The sequence below is a fragment of the Toxorhynchites rutilus genome, chromosome 2, assembly GCF_029784135.1.
Source record: "Toxorhynchites rutilus septentrionalis strain SRP chromosome 2, ASM2978413v1, whole genome shotgun sequence".
NCBI classification, from domain to species: domain Eukaryota; kingdom Metazoa; phylum Arthropoda; class Insecta; order Diptera; family Culicidae; genus Toxorhynchites; species Toxorhynchites rutilus.
In genome coordinates this window covers 156,781,025-156,793,752 of record NC_073745.1, presented here as the reverse complement: position 1 = coordinate 156,793,752, position 12,728 = coordinate 156,781,025, and the positions used below count along the sequence as shown (strand labels likewise).

Below are 12,728 nucleotides of genomic sequence, written 5' to 3'. Positions count from 1 at the left end.
AAGTGTTGACCGCTGCATCGTTTCCATATAGAGTAACTGGTAAATATCGGAATAGTGAAACTGTTTTCGAAAAGTGGTGATGTTGATGAACTACGTAGCTGGGATTTGGCGTGTCATACAATGAAGCATCTCGAGCATTATGTAGGAGAGTATGATGACGAATGCGACATCCTTCAACACCACACTGCTTCTTTGATCTGCACGGCCATTTTCTGTGTGGCACTAGACATATGCGACAGAGATTCATCTGTCTGACTGCCTTCCAACGACCATCTATATCTAATGACTTGTAACTGTCACAGTTCGCTATCAAGTGTTCGTTCGCACCACAGTAACAACAGGCATGGGAAGTTGATTCTACCATCTGTTCGCCTTTCTCGTCCACATCTGTTGCTTCCACAGTGTGAGTAAACAATTTCTCTTTCGGCTTTTTTTTATCTGTCCCGGTGTACTTTGCGTGATTCTGTGCAGAATCTAAATCGACACTCAAATCTGAGGCCACATTCATTAGATCCGTCATGAACTCGTTAAACGTCGCCAAATTGACATTTAGATGACCACGCTTGAAAACACCCCACTGCATTTTCATGGGTGTCGGCACCTTTTCCACGAGTTCCTGGAGTAACATCGGATTTAACTAATGTGCTTGCTGGTCGGAAAGAATACAATGATCCACGAGATTTTGTACCGCCAATCCATATACAACAATAGATTGGAGGTTATCAGACTTTGGAGTTGTTACACTACGCACTCGCTTCAGTAAAGAATTGATCAGGAGCTCTGGTCTGCCATATAATCTGCGTAGAGTTTCCAACACGTATGGTACCGAAGCTGGTAGTAATAAACGGCTTCTGACAACTTCCAATGCATTACCCCCAAGACAGCGTTGCAATCTGGCCAAATTCTCAGCATCTGTATAGCCGCATACTTCAGTGGTGTTCTTGAAAGAACTGATGAAAATAGGCCACTCTTGCGGATCACCAGTAAATTTTGGAAGTTCCTTCGGCATCACCTGCCGGGCCGCTAGCTGGGCGTTTGTTGGTCCTAGCGGGATTGCATCCCCCGACCCGTAAAGACTTTGTCTCGGCAGCACAGGCTCCATTGCCGATGCAAGATACACTGGTGCAGATGCTAGTGGTTGCGAAAACTCTCGACATACTGTGGTGGAATTCGATACATACCGAGAATATGGGTTTTGGGCGGATGGCGATAACGTTGGCTGAGCGATTGTGTCTTTTGCCTCCACGATATGAGGAATCGTGCCTGCCACGGAGGTACAAACTCTTGTCTCAACCGTATTAATACATTTCAATGACGGTCGCGTAACATCCGAAACAGAAAACAAAACTGGATATCTCGAAGCGGCAGTAGTAATCATTGTTTGAATTTCCCTATCACGGTACATGGTATTCGACGTGGTTGTTGCTACCTTGGGGATCGTTGTACCATCTCCACCGAAGTACTTTTGATAACACTTCTCTTGTTCGGACACAATTTGTTGCACCGACAATCCTGTTGATGGCCTTTTTTCGACGGTCTTCACTATCGACTCTTGACCGGTTGGAGTAGATGTTTTCTGCGGCAAATGTTGAATGTTTACCTCTGACTCAATCGGTAACAATGTGGAACTCGCAGCTGTCGGCGATGTTTTCTTTCGAGCACCAAGATGTCGATCAGCATCATTAGTTGTTTCCGTAGGGAAAGATGTTAATTTATTGAGCTGACTAGATGGTACAGGTTCTATTGTTCCCACTTCTTCCACCCTCGCTCTCTTCAGCCAAACCCCCAGCTGTTCCCGTTTACTTTTGGAATTAACTTCGCTTTGTCTGTTCATGGTTTCGTTATTTTCATCCAGCTGCATCAATAACTCAAACTTCTGCTTCACATACGCTTCCTCTTTTTCCAACCGCTTCATTTCGAGTTTTCGCTGCTCTTCCAGGAGTAACAGACTCAATTCAATCCGCTGTGACTTCCGGCTAGCTTTGCTGACCGACGTTCCGTCGAACGAGACAAATGACTTCGTTGTCCCCTTCGTTTCAATGCTTGCCTTACAGCGATCGCACTTCCAGCTACGATCCTCAGCTTCGATGGATTTAACAACTCCTGCGCAGCCATAATGTACCCAAGTCTCGCAATCATCACAGCCCACCATGTTATCGGCGCTGTTGGTACGTGAACACCTGCTACAATTCCTATTTTGTTCCGACGACATTCTTACTTCAGCTAGCTTTACTTCAGCTACTCAGCTACGAGTGAAATTTACTTCGAATGAATTCGCTTTATTTCCCACAGATGCTTATCTGCAACGTCTTCAAATACAGGCACGTTAGACGTTTCACGCGGTAAATTCAACGCAACTTAGCGATTGAAAATCTTTAAAGTATGTTATCGAAGAAGATCCAAAACACGGTTTTTTTAGCGTGCTATTCCAGCAGCTTTAAAGCTGTAATTTATTAAGGCATGTTACATACATCTGATGGAATCAAATAATAAATTTCTTACATTTTCAGTGTTTCAGTTTCTCTTCTCGACTAACTCGGTTCTATTCTACTTCTGGGATGCAACAAAGGTGCAACGAGGTCCAAATGCAAACATATAGAAATTGAAATTTCCACCAATTTTCAGATGAATATTGTTTGTTACTTACTAATCTCGTCTTAGATTTTCTTTCACAGCTCAAAAACGGCAATAAACCTTATCTACGCTAACAAAATACTCCGATTTCTGATTTAAACAATCCGACTACGCTTCCAAACGATATCTATAACTCACTGATTATGACTTTTTTTCCATTTCCGTTACAAACGTCAGAGTGCCCGCGCGAGGGAATGGTCAGTGGATTCACTCCGATGCAGTGTGCCCAGTATCTACCGCAACAGTTTATCTACGATTATTTCCAAATATTTCCAATTTCCATCCGTTTGTTCGCTATATCAGGAATGTTGGAAATCACAACCGGTTAATACACGTTAGGTAACAAGTGAAGAGATATGTCAAAGGTGATCAATTTCTTTAAAAATCCTCAGTAGAATTCTCGACAGCTGGTACAAAAATTAGGACATCTTTATCGGAAATTTTAACGGAATCCGTTACTGATCTCATTGCGGATTTCGTTACAAATCCAATTTAGATACTTCCAGGTAGCAGTAGAATCGTTTCTGTGAGTTCAAGTTCAACAAGTGATTTAGATTTCACTTTCCGTCGTTCGGGCTTCATAATCTTCTCCATAACAGCTCTTACAAGTCTCGTTAGGTCATCGAAAAGGAAAAGAACCATCGGTGCTCCTGTCCGATATTCACACAAAACGATTCAACTGTCCATGTTGCCGTACCACAAAACTTTATAGACATTACTGACATTTAGTGCACGCACACTAATGTGTCAGTTGAATGAAGACAGAACGAGTACGATAGAAACAAATTTCGATGAAAACAAGACGTCCTTCATCTTGGTACACAAAAAAGATACAGTAACATTTTGGAGCGCAGAAAAAAACCCAAATTCATGAAACAATTCCCTACTTTATCTCGCATTTTTCCCGATAGATTTCGGCTCCCGACTTTTTCCCGCATTTGCCGCTTTTCCTGAATGGGTGGCCACCCTGAGTAATGTTTCTAGTTTTCATTCACAGTTGTTTTATTACAATAATCAACAGGCAGAATCTATGCCCTAATGATATTTAAGTTGGTTAAAATTCTCTTAAAGTTACTTTTAATAGCTTCCCTACATAAATTGAAATCAAAGCCCTCTGCAACTCTGTTGAACATTCTGAGCAGACCGAATATACTACCGTAGGTCGCGTAATTTGTTCGCCGGACCGGTATACGCAGAAAATATCGGTTCCGCAGACTTCTTGGAGGCACCTGTAGTTGGAATGAACGGAGCAATGCCGGACACTCTGTTTTCGTCAGGACATCAGACACTAGCATAGCACGGGCGATATTGCAGTGAACAGCTAAGGTGTCTAAATTGATTAGAAGGTATCTACTATCATAGCTGAAAAGTATCTACTATCATAGCCGAAAAGGATCCCTCCACGGCAAGCGTCGAAGAGAAAAGCGCACAAACCTGCGCTGTACAGCTTCAATTCTGTCGACACCATTTTGGTAGTTAGAACTCCAAATTCAAGAGTAAGTACTCCCCGTATTCAAGAGTCGAACATACCATCGAACAGTACAGAGACTTCAAGCAATATATGTCATTGAAATCTTTACCGATTCGAAACAAAAAGCCCGGACTTCTGGAAGCTTTGCCAACAGTATATGAAATGTGCTTCTTCTTCTTCAATGGCACTAACGTTCCTAGAGGAACTTCGCCGTCTCAACGTAGTATTACTTGCGTCATTTTTATTAGTACTTAGTTGAGATTTCTATGCCAAATAACACGCCTTGAATGCATTCTGAGTGGCAAGCTCTAGAATACGCGTGATCACAGTGCAAGTCGGAGGAAATTTCTTTGACGAAAAATTCCCCCGACCAGAACGGGAATTGAACCCGAACCCCCGGCATGTTAGTTATGACGCTAACCACTCGGCCACGGGAGCACATGAAATGTGCTGCTGGAACGATAGTTTGCTGTCTAGAAGTACCCCTAGATCTTTGATACAGTTGGTTCTCTCGATGGAAATATCCAAGAGTTTATAATCGAACAAGATCGGTTCCTTTTTTCTTGAATAGGTAATAATGGAACATTTACTTAGGTTCATCTTCATGCAGTTAGCAATACACCATTCGGCAAAACTATCCAACTGTTGCTGAAGTAGGCAGGCATCGACAGTCGACAGTCGAGTCGATTATAAAATAGATTTTCATATCGTCGGAGAATGACAAGCGCGGAAGGTTCAGTTTAAAATTGACGTCATTGAAGTACAAGAGGAAAAGCAACGGCCCAGGAAGCTGGCTTGAGGAGTCCCAGATGGCGCGCCGAATTTGCGTGAGAAATGATCACCAATTTTTGTATGCTAGCAGTAATTAGATATGACCGCAGCCAACTGATTATTCTGCCGCCAAACTCCAAATTCTCCATTTTAGAAATCGCAATTTCGTGATTAATGCTGTCAAACGCTGCTGTCAGGTCGAGATATATCGCATCTGTTTGTTTGGCGCTATTGAAACCTTCCGTTATATAAGCCGTGAAAGTCAACAGATTGGTTACAGTAGATCTCTTATGCATAAATCCATGTTGGTCTGTAATGCTGGCAGAAACTAAAGATCGGTTCGAAGACAACGAGCTCAAGCAGTTTGGCGACCGAACTTAGGGCGGAAATTCCTCGGTAGTTATTGACTTGAGTCTTGGTACCCTTTTTATGTACAGGAATCAAAAACGCCGACTTCCTGGAAGTTGGAAATTTTCCACTTATCAACGATAAGCGGAAAATGCGACAAACAGGAATCATCAGATTAGCGGCGCATTTCTTCAATAGAATAGAGGGAATTCCATCAGGACCAACGGAGCAAGACGCCTTGAGTTTGTTCATAGCAGATTGTGCCATTGGCTCGTCAACCTCGATATGGGAGCAAGACTGGCCGAGAAAAGGTACGTTTCTAGCAGCAGATTCAGATTGCTCAGGTGTTTTCGACCCATCCGAAAACACGCTTCCAAATTTATCAGCAAATAAGTCACATATCGTTTGTGTGTCAGAACTCCAGCGCCCATTGTACTTCATTGCAGAAGGTAGACCGGACTCATTCCTTTGCTCGTTTAGGAACTTCCAAAAAGACTTAGGATTTGATTTCTGTTTCAGCTGCATGTTAGTTATGTAACTACGATAACACGATTGAGTCATTCGCGTGTATGCATTGTTTAGTCGCACATAACTAAGTGGCACGGTTCGGTGCTTGGCAAATCGACGTAATGCCGCTCTCTTTGCTGTTTTCATTTGACTTAGTTCCCTTGTCTGCCATGGAGCATGCGAATGCTCTGAAGTAGTTCGCTTCGGTACATGCCTGTCAATAGCATAGTTCACGATAATGGAGAACATTTGAACTGCAGTATCTACATCGTCACAATCTAAAACACCCTCCCAGTCGATAGTAGACAGGACGTTAGAAATGACGTTATAGTCAGCTTTTTTGAAGTCATAGTATACTGCAGTTGCGGTTTTGCGGAACTTATTTAAAGCACGGTTTTCCAAAATATGGTGCAGAGCGGGGTGGTGAGGAAGGTTGTAACTAGCGGAGCAGCTGCAGCTGAAATAACTGGAGCTGAGTCAGCACTGCTAACGAAGCAGAGGTCCAGAATTCTTCCATTGTTGTTCTCGACATGGTTGATCTGTTGAAGCAGGCTGGTGCTGTACGAATCTAATAGGGAGACTGTGCATGTCGAATGTGTTGATTGATTGGCATCCGGGTACATCGTACAATCCTAATCTCGAAGATCTCCATTTGATTGTAGCTAAATTAAAATCCCCGATTATTGCAATTTCATCCATCGGTTTGAGTCTAGAACGCACTGGTGCGATCGAATCCGTGTGAACGGTCATCAAAGCTACATCAAGGACGCGGTCTGGTGGTACATAAACGGCACACAGAAATATCGAGTGATCAAACACCTTAATTTCAACCCACACTTGTTCGATGCTTAGCCAAGAGTCATTTGGAACGATGCGGGGTTTTAACTCACGGCGGATGGCAAGCAGTACTCCACCTCCAGAAGCTTTCGAACTGTTTAACTGACAGCAATCGCAGAGAAAAATATCGTAACTCTTATCAAATGCCTGAGTGGATGTTGTACGGTCGTTTAACCATGTTTCGGTGAGTGCAATAGTGTCGTAACATAGATCAGAACTGGCCAGCAAATAATCCTTAATGCTACTATTCATACCACTAACGTTTTGGTAGTAAACGTGCAAAGTTGAAAGATGGCGATCAATTAGGGCCATTTACACACCAGGGGATTGAAATGTATAGCATATCAAACAAATCTTAGGGAATTTCTTATTGGTTTGTTATGAAATTGCCGAAATCCGTTCTCGCCAAATATTTATTGAGCGAATACGTCCCAGTCTCAAAGAGAGAGCTTCTTTTTTGAAAACACCAAAATAAACGTTCTTAAATTTGAAATATATGTAATAAAGTAATTGTTTTTATTTGGCAAATGATCGATAACAATATTTTAAAACGTAACGGGATTTCCTTCTGTTCTTGATTTTCAAGCGGAGCAACATCAAAACTCGCCCTGTTGCTGTGAGCTCTCGCGGTACACTGCTGTTGGGTTCTCTCTTGTTTCGCCTGTCAACCTTTACTCTTCGTCCGTTATTTGCTGCCTTACATCTCGGTCATCCTGAGAGGGATCTGGACTCCAGACCCGATACCTCTTCATGTAGCACGCCGCAGTTGTCGTCCGTTTCGGCCCTTACCTTCTCAACGCTGTAACGATCGTCTGGCTTCACAGTCACAACTTTGTATGGTCCCAGATACTCCGACGCGTACTTCTTTCCCGATCCGAACTGCGTCCGCTTGATGGCCATAACGTCTCCTACTCTATACTCCGTCGCCAGCTTCACACGAAGATTGTACGCCGAACGCTGCTCGTCCTGCACATTTTCAATGGCAGCTCTCGGATTTCACGTCTCTGGTCACCGAACTGCACTATCTTGATCTCCTCCAGCATCTCACCGAGTCGTACGTCGCCTTCATGTCGCATTTGTACACCGAAAAGAGCTTCAAACGGTGTTATTTATTTATTTATTCATTTTCGTCAAACAAATGAAGACTACATACTTATATATTAATGTTACAATGTTTTGTTAAGTTAAATATTATTCATACGGTACATTTTTCTTTTTAGCTGTTTTTTATTCATTGTTGTGTCAATTAATTCGCATTGCTGATTGTATATACGCATCATGCGATTGATAGGAGCGTTGTTTGCATAATTTTTGACGTAGAACTACGTCTTTCATTAAGGGTGCCAAATCAGAAAACAGGTCACGTTTTTATGAAATAAAGTTAACGTTAACAACTATTTTTGCCGCGAACGGATTTTGGCGATTTACATACCAAACGAATCGGAAATCCCCTAAGATTTGTTTGATATGCTATACATTAAAATCCCATAGTCTGTATCTGGTTTAAATTGATGAAAATTGGAGGCATTCCCATTTCTTAATACATTTGTTCTGTCCTTTGTGTGCTTTCCCGAACAGAGCTGTCAATAACGAGCAAATTATCGACGAGCAACGAAGGGGAAATCGTAAAATGTAAAGTCTCCGTGAACAAAGGAAAAGAAGAACTTTCATTATTCGTGAGGAAATCGACTGAACAACATCGTTGCTGTGGACGCGATCAAATTACTCACTCGCTGATGTCTCTAACATTGCAATCATTGCAGCAAACTGACGCCATTGCATTAAGGTTCTAAGCTACACAATTGTATAGGGAATGATCGTACATCGGAATTTTATTGGGTACGCGTCTCTACATTTATGTGTTTGATTTTTGTTATTTTCTCTGTAATTACGCGTTTTTGAATATCCGTTGTTACTTGTCCGTGCTCCTATAGTGTATTGTCGGATCATTAGCATAAAGTTTCAGTCCTAGTGTCGTTCACCGTGGTGATTTTCTTTGATTTTTGCCTATTGCTCACGGCATCATACATTGGGAACCGGAGTACCTTTGTTTACATCATCGCTTCTTGTTATCGCTTTTTGTGTACCGTGAAAGGTAGTATCACGATGAACTGCATCATCCGTATTGCTGTCCGGTGTTGCCTAACGTAAGGCGCTTAAGAGCTACATATACAGTACCGTCCCAGTAATGGCTTGTCAACGATGCTCAAAAAAATCTCCAATAAGGAAAGAATAACTTGCCATGGGTATTGTGGTGAATTTCACGCCGTTTGCGCCAACGTGGATGGACCTCTCCAGGAGCAGTTATCGCTTAACAAGAAAAATGTATTTTGGATGTGCGAAGGTTGTGCCGGATTGTTCTCAAATGCACACTTTCGATCAGTGATGACCAATTTCGATCACCGATCTGCAGCCGTTCCAGTCGCTTTCCAAACAATGCAAACGAAAATCGATAAATTGCACAATGCCGTGAACACTTTAGCTGCAAAGTTAGAAGAAAAGGCAAGAATAACTTGCCATGGGTATTGTGGTGAATTTCACGCCGTTTGCGCCAACGTGGATGGACCTCTCCAGGAGCAGTTATCGCTTAACAAGAAAAATGTATTTTGGATGTGCGAAGGTTGTGCTGGATTGTTCTCAAATGCACACTTTCGATCAGTGATGACCAATTTCGATCACCGATCTGCAGCCGTTCCAGTCGCTTTCCAAACAATGCAAACGAAAATCGATAAATTGCACAATGCCGTGAACACTTTAGCTGCAAAGTTTCGATCACCGATCTGCAGCCGTTCCAGTCGCTTTCCAAACAATGCAAACGAAAATCGATAAATTGCACAATGCCGTGAACACTTTAGCTGCAAAGTTAGAAGAAAAGGCCAACACACCGACTCCCTTCGCTACACCCAACTTATGGCCCAGTAGAAACCGCATTAATACTCCCCTTGGTGCATTGAAACGTCGCAGGGCAAACGATGGCAATGCTTTAGACATTCCCAACGTTGCAGACAATGTAGGTACAAGAGCAGCTGGCATCATCAAAACGGTTCAACTCGAACTATGTGCCGACGATGAGTTGTTCTGGATCCACCTTTCGGCCTTCCATCCTGCTACATCTGAGAACCAAATCCCTTCGCTCGTCAGTGAGTGCCTGGATCTGACCAGCGTGCCACCTAAGGTGGTGAAGTTAGTTCCGAAAGGAAAAGATTTGAACTCGTTGCAGTTCGTTTCCTTCAAGGTTGGAATTGCAGTCCAGTACAAACAAAAAGCCCTCTTCAGTGACACGTGGCCCGAGAGTATCCGATTTCGGGAATTTGAAGATCATCGGTCAAAAAACGGTCCGAAAATTGTCAGTTTACTGTCAACGGCACCTCTCGAAGATAACTCCTCATCAAACATGAATGCATCGGATTCGATCTCGAACATCTCGAGTCAACGGTACCCTCTGCAAGACAACCGGGACGCACGCTGAGAAGCTCTTTGGAAGGTCCTTCTAATCCCGTAACAGTCGAGCCATCTTCCACCACACTCTTCAACTTCGCTTCCTACCGTCGCAGTCGTCCCGGCCCTATATACGAAGGTTTAGAAGGGGTCTTCCAGCCTACACCTCCCGGCAAGTATACGTGTTTTGTCAGTCGATCTGTCCCTGAAGATCCTCCAAATTTCAGCCCTGTCTCTGACATCGACCATGAAGTACAACAAACGCTTTCTGTAAGCCAGCCTAATTCGATTGTGTCCTGCATAAGTCAGCTGATTTCATCTTCGAATCAACCGGGACGCACACCACAAAGTATTATGGAAGCCTCTCCTGACCCCGTAACAGTCGAGCCTTTGTTTTCCGTCACCTCTACACGCTCCGTATCCTGCCGTCGCAGTCGTCCCGGCCCTGTTCACGGAGGTTCGGAAGAGGTCTTCCAGCCTGCACCTTCAGGCAAATACGTGTGCGATAACAGTCGATCATTCCTTGAAGGCTCTTGTAATTTCAGTTCTACTTGCGAATAGTAGCAGTACTCGATTTGCGTTTTAACTTTGGCACCGAGGTGCGGTATGTAGTAGTCGAGCTTGATTACTTCTTCCAGCTTCTTTACTCCAAAGTGTCCGCATTCGTAAGCACGTCGTATGACCTCGCTCTTTAGCTCCGCTAGAACGAATACCACTTCTCGCCCGTCCACAACTTTCATCAACATGTCACCTGTCACTATGTAATCCTCGAACTGTTGCGTCTTGAGCAACTCGCAGATCATTCGTATTCTCTCGTCGCGTCCTTGGGCAGTTTTGAACAGCTCCAACATCGGGTCACCAGTCGTCACCATGACCGGCGCTCGGCTCAAAGCGTCGACGTGTTGCATCCGGCTGCCCGGTCGATGCTCCCAGTGTATGTGTAGTCTTCAAGCACTAACGCCCATCTAGCCACTCTTGAACTAAGATGTTTCCCCTTCAGTGTGTGCTGGAAAGCTGCACAGTCTGTCACAATCTTGAACATACCGCCCAGCAGATACACTCGAAAACGTTCCACTGCATTCACGACCGCGAGCACTTCCAGGTGATGAGCACTGTAGTTTTTATCCGCACTCTTCGTCTTCTGGCTCATGTAGTAAACGGGATGGAATTTTCCATCAACATCCCGCTGGGGTGACACTGCACTATATCCCTTCTTACTCGCGTCGGTGTGCACTTCAGTTTCAGCAGCTGCGTCATAAACCTTCAGCGCCGGGTCCGACACAAGACACTCCTTCAGGTGCTCGAAACCCCCACGTTGTTTCTCGTCGAACACAAACGACACGTCCTTTTTCAGCAGATCAGTTAGCGGTATTGCTATTACCGCATAACCGGGCACGAACTTGCGAAAATAACTGGTCAGTCCCAGAAGTCGTTGCAGCTCTTTCTCGTTACTCGGCACTCGAAAATTTGTCACTGCGCGAATCTTTTCGGGAGACAATCGGTACTTCCCTTCACTGATTAGATATCCCAAATATTCGACCTCACTCTTCAGGAACTGCGACTTTTCCCAGTTGAACTGCAATCCGTTCTCACTTGCCACGGTCAGCACCTCTCGCAGGATAGTGAGGTTTTCACCTCACCTGTGTCTGACGCAATAATTGCGTCGTCGATGTAAATGATCAACTTCCCTCGCCTAATCAATTCACAAAACACATTCAAGACGAAACGGCCAAAACTCGCGGGGCTGTTACAAAGTCTGAACGGGGTCTTCAGGAACTCATATTGTCCCATATGCGTCACAAAACTCGTTATTTTTGGCTGGAAGCGTCCACCGGCACGTGGAAGAAAAAAATTCTTCAAGTCAAGAGTGGTGAAGACTTTGGCACTTTTAAGTTTATTGATTTGGTCCTCAATGTTTCGCATAGGGAAGCAGTCTTTCACTATTTTCCGGTTTAGCTATCGGTAATCGACATACACGCGCAGCAATCCGTTTTTCTTTGGTGCAAGTGTAACAGGGTTTGCCTTTTCACTCACACTCTCGCGCACGATTCCCGTTCGCAGCCACTCGTCGATGGTTTCTTCCAACACTTTCTTCTCCTTGGGTGCAAAACGCCTTGGTGCCGAGTGAACAGGCTCATCGTCGGTCAAGATGATCTTCGTATCAACCCGGCTCTTCCCGTCATCCTTCAGTTCGGTGTAATTCGCGATGATTTCATTGATGGTTTCAGCGTACGGACGATCCACCTCGATTGTTTCTCGCTCGCACGCACTCAAAATCTGCATAATTTCTGCGTCACCTTCATTAACTTTCTTCTTTATGTTCACACCATTTACGCGCACATCCACATCCATACAGCTCAGCGCGCTCATGCCGAGGATGGCGTCGTATTTCATACACCCTGGCGGCACGACGTAAAATGTCATCGGAAATTTGACGTAGAACTACGTCTTTCAGGAAGGGTGTCAAATCAGAAAACAGGTCACGTTTTTATGAAATAAAGTTAACGTTAAAAACTATTTTCACTGTGAACGAACTTCTTTTTTGACGTAGGACTACGTCTTTCATTTCTATACCGGGGTTTCCAAAAGTTTCGAAAACGAAAGCGTTACGCCGGAGACCGAGATTTTGAGCGTTAATAGCTCCTAAACAACTGAACGAAATGGTATGATAAACACTTCATTCGAAAGATAAAATGTCTACGCGTTCTATACTTGTTACTTT

The 12,728-nt window shown here is 43.9% G+C and overlaps 1 protein-coding gene across 3 annotated transcripts in view; it reads right to left on the bottom strand.

Moving 5' to 3' along the window:
• Positions 1-12,728, bottom strand: part of LOC129765302 (TLC domain-containing protein 3A) — a 40,390-nt gene that overhangs the window by 12,747 nt on the left and 14,915 nt on the right. Inside the window, exon 5 of one of the 3 annotated variants that reach the window (XM_055765463.1) lies at positions 2,705-2,928. The exons of the other annotated variants lie outside the window; for them this stretch is intronic. Coding sequence (XP_055621438.1) covers positions 2,881-2,928 — 48 coding nt within the window. The 3' untranslated portion in view covers positions 2,705-2,880. Of the gene's footprint in view, positions 1-2,704; positions 2,929-12,728 lie in introns of those variants that run through there. 3 annotated transcript variants of the gene reach the window in all.